Raw genomic sequence first — 20,080 nt, 5'->3', positions numbered from 1 at the left:
AAAAAAATAATCTCATAAAAAGGAGGCTCCAAAATCAAGTAGGTGCTCCTTCTATTATGAAGCCTGTGGTTTGGTCACCGTGCACACTAGGGCCACATATAGGATATTTATGAAAACCAAAGAATTGGGGGAATCAATTTTTAGTCACATTTCTCTAGTAAAATCTACTGTATTCGTTAGAAAAATGTATTAAAATTGAAACTCTGCAAAAAAAAAAGAAATTTTGAAATTCCACCTACACTTTGTTTTAATTCCTGTGAAACACCTAAAGGGTTAACAAACTTCCAAAATGCTGTTTTGAATACTGTGAGGGGTGCAGTTTTTGAAATGGCATCATTTATGGGGGTGTCTCACATACAAGTCCCTCAAAGTCACATCAGAACTGAACTGGTCCCTAAAAAAATCAGTGTTTGAAATTTTCTTGAAAATTTGAGAATTTGCTATTCATATTGTAAGCCTCCTAGTGTCCCAAAAAATTAAAAGGAAGTTGAAATAATGATGTCAACATAAAGTAGACATATGGTCTATGTTAGTTATTCACTATTTTGAGTGGTAAGATTATTTGTCTCACAAGCAGAAAATTTAACATTTTGCAAATCGCAAAATTTTCCATTTTTTTCCGACATTTTGGTATTTTTCACAAAAAAACACAGACTGTATCGATGAAAATTTACCACTAACTTGAAGTACAATGTGTCACGAGAAAACAATCTCAAAATCACTGGGATAAGTAAAAGCAAAAAAAAGTTATCCCCACTTAAGTGAGACATGTCAGATTTGAAAAAAAGGGCTCTGTCAGGAACGCAAAAACTGGCTCTGTCAGGAAGGGGTTAATATCCTGCTCGTGTCAAATACTGCCTTTTAATTGTTGGAATATTCCAAGTTGGCTCCAATGTCACCAAGTCGATTTCAGCTGCGTTTCTCCAATAAGGAGGCATCATAGGAACGGACCATACAAGACCTTGCGAATACGGTACCTTATGGACTGGCAATAATTACTGGTTCCCTCTGCTACATTGCAGATTTTTATTTATTTATCAAGGGTTGTGTTATGTTGTCATGTTTACATGCTTTTATTAACCCCTTAAGGACGCTGCCTATTTGGGCCCAAAGGACGCAGCCCTATTTTTCAAATCAGACATGTGTCAATTTATGTGGGAATAACTTTCTAATGCTTTTACTTATCCAACTGATTTTGAGATTGTTTTTTCGTGACACATTGTATTTCAAGTTAGTGGTAAATTTTGGTTCATACAGTCTGTGTTTATTTGTAAAAAATACCAACATTTTGCAAAAATGTGAAAAAATTTGCCATTTTCAAAAGATAAAGGTTTCTGCTTGTAAGATAGATAGTCATACCATACAAAATAGTTAATAACTAGAATTTACCATATGTCTACTTTATGTTGGCATCATTTTTTAAACTTCCTTTTACATTTTTAGGACGGTAGGAGGCTTATAAACATAGAAGCAGTTTTTCAAATTTTCAAGAAAATTTCAAAATGTCAAAATTTTAGGGACCAGTTCACTATGGATGTGGCTTTGAGGGGCCTGTATGTTAGACACCCCCATAAATCACCTCATTTAAAAAGCTGCACCCCTCAAAGTATTCAAAACAGCATTTTAGAAGTTTGGTAACCCTTTAGGTTTTGCACAGGAATTAAAGCAACATGGAGGTGATATTTTAAAATTTCATTTTTTTGGCAGAATTTCAAGTTTAATCAGTTATATTCTGTAACATAACATATGTTAACCAGGAGACAAAATATAAAATATAATCCTCTGATTCTGCATATTTTAGAAATACCCCATATATGGTTGTAAAACGCTATTTGGGCAGACAACAGGCTTCAGAAGGGAAGGTGCGCCATTTGGCGTTTTTGGCGCAGATTTTGCTGGAATGGTTTTCATGCGCCATGTTGCATTTGCAGAACCCCTGTTGTATCAGAGCAGTCAAAAACCCCAACAAGTGATACCATTTTGTAAACTACACCCCTCAAGGAACTCATCTATGGGTATAGTGAGTACTTTGACCCCACTGGTGTTTTGTCAAATTGTTAGGCATCGATACGTGAAAATGAAAAATGTCATTTTTTCCATTAATTTGTAGATTCACCCCATAATTTTATACTTCCACAAAGGGCAATAGTAGAAAAAGCACCCCAAAATGTGTTACACAATTTCTCCTGAGTATGGCAATACCCCATATATGGTTGTAAAACGCTATTTGGGCAGACAGCAGGCTTCAGAAGGGAAGGTGCGCCATTTGGCATTTTTGGCGCAGAATTTGCTGGAATGGTTTTCATGCGCCATGTTGCATTTGCAGAACCCCTGTTGTATCAGAGCAGTAAAAAACCCCAACAAGTGATACCATTTTGTAAACTACACCCCTCAAGGAACTCATCTATAGGTATAGTGAGTACTTTGACCCCACTGGTGTTTTGTCAAATTGTTAGGCATCGATACGTGAAAATGAAAAATGTCATTTTTTCCATTAATTTGTAGATTCACCCCATAATTTTATACTTCCATAAAGGGCAATAGTAAAAAAAGCACCCCAAAATTTGTTACACAATTTCTCCTGAGTATGGCAATACCCCATATATGGTTGTAAAACGCTATTTGGGCAGACAGCAGGCTTCAGAAGGGAAGGAGTGCCATTTTATCACAGAGTTTGCTGGAATGGTTTTCGGGCGCCATCTTGCATTTGCAGAGCCCATATTGTACCTGTGCAGTGGAAATCCCAAGCAAGTGATACCTTTTTGTTACTAGCCCCCCTCATGGAACTCACTTACGGCCGTAGTGAGCATTTTGACCCCACTGGTGTTTTGTCAAATTGTTATGGGCTGTGAAAATAAAAAAAACTAATTTTTTCCATTAATATGTAGCTTTAGATCAAAATGTGCCATTTTCACAAGGGTTAATAGGAGAAATTGTGTAATATATTATGGGGTGCTTTTTCTCCTGAGTATGGCAATAGCATATATGTGTTTGTAAATTTCTGTTTGGACACATGGCAAGACTCAGAAGGGAAGGTAATGGCATGCGGCTCTTTGTACAAGCTGTGTGGAGTACATCTAAATAAATTTTAAAACATTAAAATTCAAGGGAAGTGTGATATATCTTAAAACAATCTTTGATCCACAAGCAGGGTTGTGTGGGGCAGGTTTCACATTGGTAAGTTGTGTCCTTTCTTATCCCCTTTTTGTAGCATACTCTACATCGTTTCTGGGACCTTCCTTTCTTTCCAGTGTGGGGGACTTCACTCGGAAAATGTTGCCCTGGTACAATTCGCGAGGCCTCGCTTCCAGAAGTACTAGGGCCCCCCTGTTCCTGGTTGCCAAAAATAAGGGCCTTTATTACTGCCTCTTGGTACTCCAGGAATGTCCCCCTTTGGCCTGCAAATCGATGTAGTACAAATGCGTTGTACAGTGCCATTTGTACTATGTGTATAGCTAATTTTTTGGTACTCTTTACTTAGTTGGGCGCCCATCGTGGGGATCGCGGGCATCGCGGCCAGTACATTAATGGCCGCGACGCGATGCCCGCGATCCCCGCGATTTCCCATAGGGTTCAATGTTAAATTTAGTGCTGCCCGCGATTTTACATTCAATGCTTCAATGGCCGCGATTTGGCCATAGGAATCAATGTTAAATGCCCAAATAGTTAAATTGTGCCCAAATAGGCACAATTAACACTTAAATGTCCCCCCAAATTTGTAACGCCACCCCACGATCCACGCCAACCCGAAGCGTGGCGAGCGCAGCGAGCCCGCGAGGGGCGGCGGTACGTGTCCTCCGACCTTTTCATACCCCCACTATCCACGTCGGCGTGGAGTTGAGAATAGAATAGTGTGGCAAGCGCAGCGAGCCACTGAGCCCGAAGCGTGGCGAGCGGACGCGGATACCTGTGAAGCCCGCGTAGGGCCACGTTTACATGTGAAGGTATCCGCGTCCCCTCGCGGGGCTCGCTGCGCTCGCCACACTATTCTATTCTCAACTCCACGCCGACGTGGATAGTGGGGGTATGAAAAGGTCGGAGGACGCGTACCGCCGCCCCTCGCGGGCTCGCTGCGCTCGCCACGCTTCGGGTTTGCGTGGATCGTGGGGTGGCGTTACAAATTTTGGGGGACATTTAAGTGTTAATTGTGCCTATTTTAGCGTGGATCGTGGGGTGGCGTTACAAATTTTGGGGGACATTTAAGTGTTAATTGTGCCTATTTGGGCTCTGTGGCCCATTTAACATTGATTCCTATGGCCAAATCGCGGCCATTGAAGCATTGAATGTGAAATCGCGGGCAGCACTAAATTTAACATTGAACCCTATGGGAAATCGCGGGCATCGCGTCGCGGCCGTTAATGTACTGACCGCGATGCCCGCGATCCCAGCGATTTCTTTACCCGCGACGCCCGCGATGGAGATCGTGGGCGCCGTGCTAGGTAAAGAGTACCAATTTTTTATACCAGAACCTTGTTTTTCTCATGGCACTGTAAGGCTTTAGCACTTGATCTGACAGGTCGACCCCCCCCATGTACCTATTATAATCCACAATGCAGTTTGGTTTTGGGGTTTCGGTACTTGTGCCCCGCACTGGGACAGGGGTGCTGCTATGGCCATGCACTGTTGTCAAGATAAGGACATCTCTCTTGTCCCTATACTTGACACACAGTACATTGTCGCTGCATAATGCCCTGCTCTCGCCCCTTCTAAGTGTTTGCCCAAGCAGCGACCTAGGGAGGCTTCTATTATTTTTACGTGCAGTGCCGCATGCCACAGTACTTCTGGAAGCGAGGCTTTTGAATAGTGGGACGCTGGTATAGAAATTATCCAGGTACAGGTGGTATCCCTGGTCCAGCAGTGGGTGCACCAAATCCCACACTATCTTCCCACTAATTCCGAGTAAGGGGGGGCATTGTGGGGGGTCTATTTTTGTGTCTCTACCTTCATATATCCTAAATTTGTGTGTGTACCCTGATGTACTCTCACACAGCTTGTACATCTTCACGCCATACCTTGCCCTCTTACTTGGCAGGTACTGGCGGAATTGGAGCCTCCCTTTGAAATGTACCAGGGACTCATCTATTGAAATGTGCTTCTCGGGGATGCATGCCTGGGCAAACTTGGTACTAAAATGGTCTATTAGGGGTCTAAGTTTATATAACCGGTCATAATTGGGGTCATCCCGGGGTGGGCACTGTGCATTATCCCTATAATGGAGAAACCTAAGGATCGCTTCGAAGCGGGTCCTTGACATAGCCACACGGAACATTGGTGTATTGTATAAGATGTCTGTGTTCCAGTAGGACCTAATCGTGGGCTTCTTCACTAGCCCCATGCACAGTACAAGGCCCCAAAATTTAGCCATTTCATTTTTATGTACAGGGGTCCACTTGCGGGGCTGGGCATAATTAGAGGTGGGGTTTTGCTTAATAAATTGTTGGGCATAAACATTAGTCTGGGTGACCATTAGATTAACTAAATCATCAGTAAAAAAAAAATTAAAAAAGTCCAGCTCTCTGAACCCTGCTGAATTGAATTGTATTCCTGGATTCCCTGTGAACTCAGGGACCTGGGGTACGTAGTTTTCAGTGGTTGTCCATGTGGGGTGAGAGGACTCGACTACTGCAGTGGGAGTCCTGCGTTGCCTCCTTGGGGGTTTATCAGAGTCACTAGATCATGAAGAGGATGACAAACGGAAATTTGTCTCATCCTCGCTAGCAGACTCAGTTTCAGAGGCCAGAAACTCGTATGCCTCCTCGGCAGTATATGTTCGGTGGGCCATAGTTTTATTGGTGTATGTATTTATGAGGTGCTTCAACACGTGTGGGGTTTTGTAGCACTGACAATTTTCCAGAAAAATTAAGCCACGTAAAGAAAAATCATGGTGTGCGAACGCACTGAAAAATTATGGTGTGCGAATGCACTGAAAAATTATAGTGTGCAAATGCACTGAAAAATTATGGTGTGCAAATGCACTGAAAAATTATGGTGTGCAAATGCACTGAAAAATTATAGTGTGCAAATGCACTGAAAAATTATGGTGTGCGAATGCACTGAAAAATTATGGTGTACGAATACACAGAAAAATGATGGTGTACGAGTGACGCACAGAAAAAATTATGGGGTACAAATGCACAGAAAAATTATGGGGTACAAATGCACAGAAAAATTATGGTGTACGGATAAGGTACAGAAATATAGTATGCGGATCACCTACAGAAAAATTATAGTGTACGGATAAAGTACAGAAAAATTATAGTGTACGGATAACGTACAGAAAAATTATACGGATCACAACACACAAAATTAGGTGGTGACCACAGGGAGGGTGATCACAGCACAGATGACCACAGGGAGGGTGATCCCAGCACAGATGACCACAGGAAGGCTGATCAAATGTGTATAGGCAGGGGTAATGTGGTGATCGGCGCAATTTTAGTTTTTTTAACACTAAAAACAGCTCTGACACAGCTCTCTCTGCTTCTCCTTCCAAGGCTCTATCACGAGTGAGACGGTTAGAGACCGGGAAGAGAAGCAAAACTTCCTGTTTCAATTGAAAGGCTGTGATTGGTTAGTCAGGACTGACTGACCAATCACAGCGATTGGCGGGGCGGGACCACTCTGATTGGTCCGCCGGGGCATTGCAGTGATCGGCTGCTGTCGATGACAGCAGCCATCTTTACTATGTCACCTTGTCACTTGACAAGGCGACATGACACGGCGGGGACGTACCGGTATGGCAAGTTGCGTGAACTACCTTGCGGGAAGGGGTTAAATGTCATTGTATTGTAAAACCCAATTGGCACCACAGATTCTAATTTAATTTTAATGACATTGAATCCATTTTATTTTAATTGAATTCAACTATTCACACAGTGTACAGCGCAGTGTACCTTCTTTCTCTCTCTAGCAATTTATAAGGGGTTGACTACCCCTCACCCACACTGCAGCGTGACGGAGCATCTCATATACCCTGCGCCCCCACCACGTGTTGATAACTAGTTATCAACCTCTTTCTTCCTCTTCAAGATTGGAGCCTGCGACACAACCTCCCCCACCCGAACCCTGGTACCAGTTGATGGATCTACAGTGTCTAGATAGACAGTAAAAAGGTCTACCCCAAAAGGTCGACCTGCAAGGTATTAGCGAGACACTGAGCTCGAAGCATGACGAGCCATGCCAGGGTTTCTTTTTGCAGTAATTGGAGAGCGAGAGAAGTCTGAAGGCAGGATGGCTGTAGAGGTCATTGATTAGAATGGTGGGGGAGGGGGTACAGAGGTCATTGTGCCTTCCATCCTGGCCAGATCCCCTGTTCCAGCTGAGGAGAACATGATGCTGCCGCCACCACCACAATTCCCCCTAGGCATGGTGTCATTTAGGCATCCCTACTATATGTCCCGATTTTCACAGGACAGTCCCGTTTTTGGGGACTGTCCTGCATCCCCAGAGCAGAGGGGAATACTGAGGGCATGGCCAGCAGCCCACACAGCACTGGCCATGACCCTCACAGTGGGTAAAATGGGGAGTGGCCTTGCAGGAGTACCACAATCATTGGCCACTCCACTTGGTTGAGAGGCCACGCCCCCAAATTTAAATTCTGTCATAATCCTGTTCTGATTGACACCTTTCAGCAGTGAGATCTTGGAGGTGTTCTGAATGCTCGTTGCAGACCCTTTGCCTGATTCATGTTTGTTAGCAAAGCAAAAAAGCACACAACTGGCAAAACCATGCTGCACTGCAGGTGGGGCAGATGTTACAGGTGCAGAGAGAATTAGATATCGGTGGGGTGCGTTCAAACTGAAATCTGAATTGTAGTGTAAGAATAATGCAGCCAGTATTTACCCTGCACAGAAACCTTATACTTCACCCATATCTAACGCTCTCTGCACCTGTTACATTTGCCCCACCTGCAGTGCACAGGGGCAGTCTTGACTGGAGCAGGTTGACATCAAGCATGTAACTCCTGGCAACGAGCATGTAGGTAAGTGGCAATAGGCAATACAGTGTGTGGTATAATATGTAATAGGCAATACAGCATGTGGTAAAATATGTAATAGGCAATACGGCATGTGGTATAATATGTAATAGGCAATACGGCATGTGGTATAATATGTAATAGGCAATAAGGTGTGTGGTATAATGTGTTATAGGCATTATGGTGTGTGGTATATGTATATGTAATAGGCAATACAGTGTGTGGTATAATGTGTAATAGGTATTATGGCATGTAGTATAATATGTAATAGGCGTTACAGTGTGTAAAGGGCATTAGGGTGTACATTTTTAGTATTTGGGAGCAGGGCATTACAATAGTTTTTCAAGCACAGGTTACACTACATGCTCCTCCTCGTTGGTGCACATGTGGTGAGAAGGAAGTCTGCCCCTGGGCCCTGACGGTATGTCTGATGTGCTCCAGTCTCACAGTTATTGTCCTGCAGCAGCACATAGCCTGTAATGAGAAGGCCGTATTACTGAGGTGTACCGGGGTAACACTACATGCTCCTCCTCGTTGGTGCACATGTGGTGAGAAGGAAGTCTGCCCCTGGGCCCTGACGGTATGTCTGATGTGCTCCAGTCTCACAGTTATTGTCCTGCAGCAGCACATAGCCTGTAATGAGAAGGCCGTATTACTGAGGTGTCCCGGGGTAACACCACATGCTCCTCCTCGTTGGTGCACATGTGGTGAGACGGAAGTCTGCCCCTGGGCCCTGACGGTATGTCTGATGTGCTCCAGTCTCACAGTTATTGTCCTGCAGCAGCACATAGCCTGTAATGAGAAGGCCGTATTACTGAGGTGTCCCAGGGTAACACCACATGCTCCTCCTCGTTGGTGCACATGTGGTGAGACGGAAGTCTGCCCCTGGGCCCTGACGGTATGTCTGATGTGCTCCAGTCTCACAGTTATTGTCCTGCTTAAGCACATAGCCTGTAATGAGAAGGCCGTATTACTGAGGTGTCCCGGGGTAACACTACATGCTCCTCCTAGTTGGTGCACATGTGGTGAGATGGAAGTCTCCCTCGGAGCCTAATGAACTACATTGTAAGTAAGGTTGAAGAGATATTTGTCCATCAAGTTCAACCATAACGTGTTGGTTACAGCCCTAAATGTTGTTATCCATGAACTACTTGTCTAACCTGATCTTAAATGTATTTATGGTGTCTGCCAAAACCCCCTCCTGTGGCAGCGAGTTCCACACCTTTACCGCCCTGACCGTAAAGAATCCCTTCCTCCTGAGTGTACGAAACCTCCTCTCCTCCAGTCTAAGTGGATGCCTTCATGTCCTGCTCACCAGCATTAAGGTAAAGATGGTGTCTGATAGTTCCTTATATCGGCCCCTTGATATATATTTGTACATTGACACTCCCTGATACTGAGCACCCGAGTTTATTATCAATTTGTACCCCTAGGGCCTTGATGACTAACCTTGACACCAGATGTTTTTAAACTACACATCCCAGCATGCTCTGCTTCAGTTTTGCTATTTTGACCATGCTAAATCTGATGCAGAGCATGCTGGGATGTGTAGTTCAACAACAGCTGGCGTGTTACAGTTAGCCATCAAGGCCCTAGGGCCTTCTCCAATTGCGATTCTCCCAACTCTACACCGTTAGGAGCAGGCATGTCCAACCTTGGCCCTCCAGCTGTTGTGAAACTACACATCCCAGCATGCCTTGCAATAGTTTATCATTCCCCATTAGCAAAACTGTGGCAAGGCATGCTGGGACATGTAGTTTCTCAACAGCTGGTGGGCCAAGGTTGGACATACCTGATTTAGAGTGTAGCTAGCACACTGGTTATGTCTCCCAAGATGCAGGACCTCACATTTAGCAACATTGAAAACTGATTTTTTATTTATCTGCCCACTCCTCAAGTTTGTCCCAGCCCCTTGTAGCATGGAGACACCCTGATCTGTTTTTAGTACCCTGTACATTTTATACCCCTTTCACACCGCAGCTATAACACGGTATATTGCAGTTTTTAAAATGTTCTGAAGCGTTTATAGCGCCAGAGTGAATTTACCAGTTTTAGAAAACCGGTATTTCAAAACGATTAAAAAGAAGGATCCTACACGGTTCTGAGCCGTTTACTATGAAGTGGCTCAGAACCGGTATTTAGTACCCAGGCAGCAGTGAGCGCTGAGCTGGTCCCGCTCCGTGCATATCTAATGAGCGGAGATCCAGCGCAGTGCATATTTCATGAGCGGGTCCCCGCCCCGCGCATATGCAATGAGTGTGACCAGCTCATTACATATGCAGGGGGCGGGGACCCGCTCATTAAATATGCCTTGTGCTGGGTCCACGCTCATTAGATATGCGCGGAGCAGGTCCAGCTCAGTGCGGACTGCTGCCTGGTTCGTCTGTCAGCCAGCGGCGCCCACCATATGTATACACAACCTATATGATGTTCAGGGGGGGTTGGGGGTGTTCAGGGAGGGGTGCACCAAACTATTTCTTGCCTCCGGCCGGCAGAACTTACGCCACTGAAGGTGATAGGCTGGATCCCTGCATGATGTCACAGCCCACAACCACAACTGTTTTCTATGGGTGAAATGGGTTCAATGTGAAAGGTACAAAAACGGTAATTAACCGGTAATATACCGTTTACAACATGCGGCGTGAAAGGGGTTTAACTTGCTCTGACACGTTTTAAGAAACGTTTTGAATACTGGGTCTAAGCAGGTTTTGTGGTGTGAAAGCAGCATTAGCATCGTCCGCGAAGATGGATTCGCTAATTAGTAGTCCATTTTCTATATCATTAACGAATATGTTATATAGAAGAGGCTCCAGCACGGAACCCTGCGGTAACGCCACTCAGTGCTAGTATCCAGTTTGCAAATGCCGGAACCCTGCGGTAACGCCACTCAGTACTGGTATCCAGTTTGCAAATGCCGGAACCCTGCGGTAACGCCACTCAGTACTGGTATCCAGTTTGCAAATGCCGGAACCCTGCGGTACGCCACTCAGTACTGGTATCCAGTTTGCAAATGCCGGAACCCTGCCGCAACGCCACTCAGTGCTGGTTTCCAGTTTGCAAATGCCGGAACCCTGCGGTAACGCCACTCAGTACTGGTTTCCAGTTTGCAAATGCCGGAACCCTGCGGTACGCCACTCAGTACTGGTATCCAGTTTGCAAATGCCGGAACCCTGCGGTAACGCCACTCAGTGCTGGTATCCAGTTTGCAAATGCCGGAACCCTGCGGTAACGCCACTCAGTGCTGGTTTCCAGTTTGCAAATGCCGGAACCCTGCGGTACGCCACGCAGTACTGGTTTCCAGTTTGCAAATGCCGGAACCCTGCGGTACGCCACTCAGTACTGGTATCCAGTCTGCAAATGCTGGAACCCTACGGTAACGCTACTCAGTACTGGTATCCAGTTTGCAAATGCCGGAACCCTGCGGTACGCCACTCAGTACTGGTATCCAGTCTGCAAATGCTGGAACCCTGCGGTAACGCCACTCAGTACTGGTATCCAGTTTGCAAATGCCGGAACCCTGCGGTACGCCACTCAGTACTGGTTTCCAGTTTGCAAATGCCGGAACCCTGCGGTAACTCTACTCAGTACTGGTATCCAGTTTGCAAATGCCGGAACCCTGCGGTAACGCAACTCATTACTGGTTTCCAGTTTGCAAATGCCGGAACCCTGCGGTACGCCACTTAGTACTGGTATCCAGTTTGCAAATGCCGGAACCCTGCGTTAACGCCACTCAGTACTGGTTTCCAGTTTGCAAATGCTGGAACCCTGCGGTAACGCCACTCAGTACTGGTATCCAGTTTGCAAATGCCGGAACCCTGCGGTACGCCACTCAGTACTGGTATCCAGTCTGCAAATGATGGAACCCTGCGGTAACGCCACTCAGTACTGGTATCCAGTTTGCAAATGCCGGAACCCTGCGGTACGCCACTCAGTACTGGTTTCCAGTTTGCAAATGCCGGAACCCTGCGGTAACGCTACTCAGTGCTGGTATCCAGTTTGCAAATGCCGGAACCCTGCGGTAACGCCACTCAGTACTGGTATCCAGTTTGCAAATGCCGGAACCCTGCGGTATGCCACTCAGTACTGGTATCCAGTTTGCAAATGCCGGAACCCTGCGGTAACGCTACTCAGTACTGGTATCCAGTTTGCAAATGCCGGAACCCTGCGGTAACGCCACTCAGTACTGGTTTCCAGTTTGCAAATGCCGGAACCCTGCGGTACGCCACTCAGTACTGGTATCCAGTTTGCAAATGCCGGAACCCTGCGGTAACGTCACTCAGTACTGGTTTCCAGTTTGCAAATGCCGGAACCCTGCGGTACGCCACGCAGTACTGGTTTCCAGTTTGCAAATGCCGGAACCCTACGGTAACGCTACTCAGTACTGGTATCCAGTTTGCAAATGCCGGAACCCTGCGGTACGCCACTCAGTACTGGTATCCAGTTTGCAAATGCCGGAACCCTGCGGTAACGCCACTCAGTACTGGTATCCAGTTTGCAAATGCCGGAACCCTGCGGTACGCCACTCAGTACTGGTTTCCAGTTTGCAAATGCCGGAACCCTGCGGTAACGCTACTCAGTACTGGTATCCAGTTTGCAAATGCCGGAACCCTGTGGTATGACACTCAGTACTGATATCCAGTCTGCAAATGATGGAACCCTGCGGTAACGCCACTCAGTACTGGTTTCCAGTTTGCAAATGCCGGAACCCTGCGGTAACGCCACTCAGTACTGGTATCCAGTTTGCAAATGCCGGAACCCTGCGGTAACGCCACTCAGTACTGGTTTCCAGTTTGCAAATGCCGGAACCCTGCGGTGCGCCACTCAGTGCTAGTATCCAGTCTGCAAATGATGGAACCCTGCGGTAACGCCACTCAGTACTGGTTTCCAGTTTGCAAATGCCGGAACCCTGCGGTAACGTCACTCAGTACTGGTTTCCAGTTTGCAAATGCCGGAACCCTGCGGTAACGTCACTCAGTACTGGTATCCAGTTTGCAAATGCCGGAACCCTGCGGTACGCCACTCAGTACTGGTTTCCAGTTTGCAAATGCCGGAACCCTGCGGTAACGCCACTCAGTACTGGTATCCAGTTTGCAAATGCTGGAACCCTGCGGTAACGCTACTCAGTGCTGGTATCCAGTTTGCAAATGCCGGAACCCTGCGGTAACGCCACTCAGTACTGGTATCCAGTTTGCAAATGCCGAAACCCTGCGGTAACTCTACTCAGTACTGGTATCCAGTTTGCAAATGCCGGAACCCTGCGGTACGCCACTCAGTACTGGTATCCAGTCTGCAAATGATGGAACCCTGCGGTAACGCCACTCAGTGCTGGTATCCAGTTTGCAAATGCCGGAACCCTGCGGTACGCCACTCAGTGCTGGTATCCAGTTTGCAAATGCCGGAACCCTGCCGCAACGCCACTCAGTGCTGGTTTCCAGTTTGCAAATGCCGGAACCCTGCGGTAACGCCACTCAGTACTGGTTTCCAGTTTGCAAATGCCGGAACCCTGCGGTACGCCACTCAGTACTGGTATCCAGTTTGCAAATGCCGGAACCCTGCGGTAACGCCACTCAGTGCTGGTATCCAGTTTGCAAATGCCGGAACCCTGCGGTAACGCCACTCAGTGCTGGTTTCCAGTTTGCAAATGCCGGAACCCTGCGGTACGCCACGCAGTACTGGTTTCCAGTTTGCAAATGCCGGAACCCTGCGGTACGCCACTCAGTACTGGTATCCAGTCTGCAAATGCCGGAACCCTGCGGTAACGCTACTCAGTACTGGTATCCAGTTTGCAAATGCCGGAACCCTGCGGTACGCCACTCAGTACTGGTATCCAGTCTGCAAATGCTGGAACCCTGCGGTAACGCCACTCAGTACTGGTATCCAGTTTGCAAATGCCGGAACCCTGCGGTACGCCACTCAGTACTGGTATCCAGTCTGCAAATGATGGAACCCTGCGGTATGACACTCAGTACTGGTATCCAGTTTGCAAATGCCGGAAACCTGCGGTAACGCTACTCAGTACTGGTATCCAGTTTGCAAATGCCGGAACCCTGCGGTACGCCACTCAGTGCTGGTATCCAGTTTGCAAATGCCGGAACCCTGCGGTACGCCACTCAGTACTGGTATCCAGTTTGCAAATGCCGGAACCCTGCGGTACGCCACTCAGTACTGGTATCCAGTTTGCAAATGCCGGAACCCTGCGGTATGACACTCAGTACTGGTATCCAGTTTGCAAATGCCGGAAACCTGCGGTAACGCTACTCAGTACTGGTATCCAGTTTGCAAATGCCGGAACCCTGCGGTAACGCCACTCAGTACTGGTTTCCAGTTTGCAAATGCCGGAACCCTGCGGTACGCCACTCAGTACTGGTATCCAGTTTGCAAATGCCGGAACCCTGCGGTAACGTCACTCAGTGCTGGTATCCAGTTTGCAAATGCCGGAACCCTGCGGTACGCCACTCAGTACTGGTATCCAGTTTGCAAATGCTCCTGCAAACATTTTTTCTCCAGATACATTAGGTCGACAGGGTTAGGTAGACATACTGAAAAGGTTGACATGGCTAAGGTCGACGTGGACAGAAGGTGGACACAAGCATTAGGTCGACAATGGGAACATGAGTTTTTCACTTATTTTTTTTCAGTCGACAGGCGGCACTTCATACCCTACCATCCACTAGGGCGTGAAGGGAGAATAGAACAGTGTGCAGAGGGAGGGAATGCGGAGACACGATACACTGGTACGGAGGCCATGTCAACTTGTCAGGGTGGCCTACTTTATGTCTGCCCTCCGAGAGAGGGAAGCCTGTTCCTTCAAAACAGGGGGGCTGGGCCGCTGAAGGGATAAGGGGGCGGGATGTGGGCGGAGCTACCATGATATGTCGTGTTTTGGGGTGTGGCCAATGCTATTGCGTCATTGTACATTGCTTGTGGGGGGGGGCGGCCCCCTGTCATCTGCTGAGCACATCGCCTATTCCCGCAGCAGCCAGAAGGGCTGGGGACATGGCTAGAGGCTGACAGAGCCTCTGAGCCATGCCCCCACAGCATCAAAACAGGGGCGTGGTCTCATGAGAAAAGGCAATTATACGCCACACCCTAATTTCAGGGCCTGTGTAGCTCTTCTCTGAGCCTGGAAGTTGGGAGGTATGCTTCATTGTGTCAATACAATCAATTAAAGGAGCACATTGAGGTGATACAACAATATATTTAATTTATAAAAACCCATTTATAAAATTAAATACTTATATGATATTATACAATGACATATTCCTTACCTTTCAAAAATATATATTATTTATACTCGTCAATGCTTAAAAAATTCAGCTCGTGAGTCAAACTCCAGTCACAGATCATTTTGGTTTCACTTTCTGTTAAGGAGTAATATGGTCCGTTGAGCGGCCTCTAGTGGTCACCGGCGATACTTCACCACAAAGTGTGGCGAGCACAGCGAGCCCCGCAAGGGGACGCTGAAAACGAGACCGAAGCGTTGTGGGTGCAGCGGAATACACGTCAATTAATCCACACATTATAAAGTCAGCTCCAAACCAACGTGGATAGTGGGGGTATTAACAGGTCGGGAGGACCTCGCGGGGCTCGCCGGGGTGACGTGGATAGTGGGGGTGGGCTAAATGTGGATAGTGGGGATGTGCTAAATTGCATTGCATGCAATTTGCATGCGATGCAATCTGCGGGCAGGGGCAACGTGAAACTACACAAGTACCATCGCATCGCATGCGATCACATGCAATGCGATTTCCTTGCCGCCATGAAACTACACAAGTACCTACTTTCCTTTCAATATACCCAATTAATCTTTATTACCTTGCAAAATAGATAGGAAAAATAATAAATACACAAGAATATAATTACAACAATCGGCTCAAACGTTTATACAATGGCGGGAAATAAAAAGGCTAAAGTTGCCCATACACATCCCGCTACTGGCGTGCCTTTTGTGCTTAATTAGCATCGCATCCCATGCGTTGTGCATGCGATGCAATAAGAAGACAGTACAAAAACTATGTGCAGCACACACTTATTGTCCTGTGCAATGAGACGCCGCGGGAGCGCGCATCTCAAAGCACACATAACATCGGCAGTATCGGGACGTGTTTGGACACCTTTAGTGATTTCTGTTCATTTGAGAAAATACTTTCAATTTACAAAGTTTCACAGGGGGGACTTTAAGTGAATAATTCTTTAATAGGATGGGACTTCAATCATTTCCCTAAATCGGAACAAAATTTCTTTTCCCCCCATTTTTAGGGCGACTTGGATTCACCCGTCACGATTTTTAAACTGGTCAAAGAAAAATCGGCACAGTCAAAAATCACCAGAATTGATCGCAGGGCAAATTTGTTCTCAAACTGGGCAAAACCATGCTGCACTGCAGGTGAGGCAGATGTAACAGGTGCAGAGAGTTAGATTTAGAAGGCGTTATTTTGTTTTTGTGCAGGGTAAATACTGGCAGCTTTATTACTACAGTGCAATTTATATTTCATTTAACAAACCCCACCCAAATCTAACTCTCTCTGCACATGTTACATCTGCCCCACCTGCTGTGCACATGGGTTTTGTCCATTTTAAGTACAAATTTGCCCTGAAATCATGTCTGAATTAGGCCTTGGTCTTTCACCCATGTAATGTCTCGGTTATAACAAGATATAATTTCTGTGTAAAGCATTTTCCACTCTCAGAACTTGGAAACCGCTATTAACCTGTGTGAGTTCTCTGATGTCGAACAAGAGCTGATTTCTGTGTAAAACATTTCCCACATTCAGAACACGGAAACGGCTTCTCACCCGTGTGACTTCTCTGATGTCTGTTCAGATGAGATTTATGTGTAAAACGTCTCCGACACTCAGCACATGCAAACGGCTTCTCCCCTGTGTGACTTTTCTGATGTGAAGCAAGATGCGCTTTCTGTGTAAAACATTTCCCGCAATCTGAACACGTAAATGGTTTCTCACCGGTGTGAGCTCTCTGATGTTTGACAAGAGCCGATATGTGCGTATAACATTTCTCACACTCCATACATGTAAACGGCTTCTCCCCTGTGTGGCTTCTCTGATGGGCGACAAGATCTGATTTCTGTGTAAAACATTTCCCACACTCAGCGCATGGAAACGGCTTCTCGCCTGTGTGAGTTCTCTGATGTGTAACAAGTTGTGATTTAAATGTAAAAGATTTATCACACTCGCAACATGGAAATGGCTTCACATGAGCCTTAGCTGGCTGAGAAGTATCCTGTGTAAAACATTTTCCATCTACAGCACATATAGAGATGTTGGCTTCTCTAAAAGATGTATTTGGTGTAACAGTCTCTGCGTTAGTAGGGGGTTCCAATGACGTAGCTAAAATGTGAGGTGCTGGGTGTATAATTGGGATCATTCGGGTTTCCCCTGGGGAATCCTGTGTGATGATATCTTCTATTTTATAGTCTGGCGATCCAATCGTATAGGCTTCAGGGATATTACTGCTGTTATCTCCATCTGTTGGGAATAAAATAAAAATGTATATATGAATATAGACCCATAACCGATTTTACTTTGTCCGATAAAGATGAAATGTTCATCGAATTGGGAAACACGTTTTATAAATAGTTTATAACGTATTCAATGGTGTTTTAGGATATGTTGAGTAAAAGCGTTTATATTAATAATAGAGGTATAATAGAAGAGCGTCGGCCTCATTTAGAGGATATCCGTAATTGGGTTGACGCATGAAAACGTTGACGTGAGTTTTTCATGATTTTTTTTTTAAACCGACTTGTCCGGTATACTGTAACCTATGAGATGTCCTGAACAAACATTTCCATGAAATGTACATGAAGACGATACTGGACACGAGAAATACAGTATTGGACAAGTTTCTGGACACCTAACCATTACACCAGCAGGGACTGTACTGACGGTGTATACGAATATATATATATATATATATATATATATATATATATATACACACACATACACTGTATACTGTAATATGGGGTCGTCCCCCTTCTGCAGCTATTGTAGCTTCCACTCCTCATGGGCGGCTTCTCACAAGATCTCGGATCTGTGGAGCATTTACGGAGGTGAGGATATGATGTTGGAACGAGAAGGTCTGGTTCACAGTCTCCTCTCCACAGGTGCTGGATGGGGCGGAGTTTATGGGTCTGTGCGGGTCAGTCATGTCCTTCCACACCAAACTCATCAAACCATAGGGGTTATTCAGACCTGATTGCACGGCTGCAAATTCGCAAGCCAGGGCGATAGTTAATAGACTTCACATGCGTAGAGATTGTAGCGCACATGTGTGAGGCCATCTTGCTCCCATACCGTTATCCCTCCTCCACCAGCCCCTGTACCATCATCCCTCCTCCACCAGCCCCCTGTACCATCATCCCTCCTCCACCAGCCCCGTACCGTTATCCCTCCTCCACCAGCCCCCGTACCGTTATCCCTCCTCCACCAGCCCCCGTACCATTATCCCTCCCCCACCAGCTCCAGTACCATTATCCCTCCCCCACCAGCTCCAGTACCATTATCTCTCCTCAACCAAATTTCACAGTTGGATAATGCTGTCAGGCAGGTAACGTTCCCCAAGTATCCGCCATGTGACTGCCAAACAGAGAAGCGTGATCCGTCACCCCACAGAACACGATAGTCCAATGTCTGTGCGATACACCACTCCATCCGATGCTTGGCATTGGACTTAGTGATGTGAGACTGGCATGCAGCTGCTCGCCCAAGGGAACCTATTTCATTAAGCTAAAGCCATACAGTTCTTGCGCTTACATTAATGCCGGTGGGAGTGCGGAACACTTTAGCTATGGAATCAGGCACCTTTTTTATGCACCATGCATCTTAGCAGTCAGTGATCATTAAGATGTATAGTCAAATACTTTTGTCCATATAGTACAAAGCATTTGTGACTCTATTCTGTACTTCGTGATTATTACTCACCTGTGCTGATACCTGTAGGGATTTCCTCTTTACATTGCGAATCACCCCTGATATACTTCTCATCTTCTCCTTCTATTACTTCTGCTTTTATATGAGGCACATACGTCTCTTCTTCTATTACTTCTACCTTTATATCAGTCACATCTGGGTCTTCTTCTCCCTCTGTACCTTCTGCCTTCATGTCAGTCACATACGTCTCTTCTCCCTCTGTATCTTCAGCCTTCATATCAGTCAAATACGTCTCTTCTTCTCCCTCTGTATCTTCTGCCTTCATATCAGTCACATACGTCTCTTCTCCTCCCTCTGTATATTCTGCCTTCATATCAGTCACATCCGTCTCTTCTTCTATTACTTCTACCTTTATATCAGTCACATCTGGGCCTTTTTCTCCCTCTGTACCTTCTGCCTTCCTATAAGTCACATACGTCTCTTCTCCTCCCTCTGTATCTTCTGCCTTCATATCCGTCACATACGTCTCTTCACTCTCTATATCTTCTACCTTATTATCAGTCAGATGTTAACCCTAAGAAACCCACAAAATAATAATAATAAAAAAAATGAATGTAGATTAATAAGACATTAAAGAAAGAATATCAGTGTATAAGACACACCTAGCTTCTCTAGAGATCGTTTAGAGAGAAGTCACTTTGGTATTTAAGGGGACCATGTTTGGATAATCCTTCTGGTATTGTTCCAAGGGACTGAAGATTAGCAGAAATAGTACCGATATTTAAAAAAGGAAAAAAAAGAGACGACCCAGAAAACTATAGACCAGTAAGCTTAACTTCGGTCATAGTAAAATAATTTGAGGGTATGTTGAGAGACGGTATACATGAACATTTAATGCTGAATTAGATAATAGTAGTAAACAACAAGGGTTTTTAATAGATAAAGTGATGTCATTGTGACGCTCCCACACCCCCTCACCTCCTCAGGTTCCTGTGTTAGTGATAGAGATAAGAGTGATGTCACTGTGACGCTCCCAGACTCCCTCACCTCCCCGGTCAGGTCCCTGTGTCAGTAATAGAGATAAGAGTGATGTCACTGTGATGCTCCCAGACCCCCTCACCTCCCCGGTCAGGTCCCTGTGTTAGTAATAGAGATAAGAGTGGCGTCACTGTCTGTGACGCTCCCAGACCCCCTCATCTCCCCAGTCAGGTCC

General features: G+C 46.0%; 1 protein-coding gene across 1 annotated transcript in view; it reads right to left on the bottom strand.

The window, feature by feature from the left end:
- Nucleotides 1-20,080, bottom strand: part of LOC146007422 (uncharacterized) — a 98,027-nt gene that overhangs the window by 51,238 nt on the left and 26,709 nt on the right. Inside the window, exons 7-8 of the mRNA XM_083145772.1 lie at nt 18,919-19,436; nt 16,687-17,460 (exon numbers count right to left, since the gene is read on the bottom strand). Of these exons, the coding sequence (XP_083001898.1) occupies nt 16,687-17,460; nt 18,919-19,436 (1,292 nt within the window). The remainder of the gene's footprint in view (nt 1-16,686; nt 17,461-18,918; nt 19,437-20,080) is intronic.

Source organism: Crinia signifera, chromosome 6, assembly GCF_055691185.1.
Source record: "Crinia signifera chromosome 6, ASM5569118v1, whole genome shotgun sequence".
Classification (NCBI taxonomy): Eukaryota; Metazoa; Chordata; class Amphibia; order Anura; family Myobatrachidae; genus Crinia; species Crinia signifera.
The sequence above is the reverse complement of the archived record's forward strand: the minus strand, read 5'-3'. Positions and strand labels throughout refer to the sequence as shown.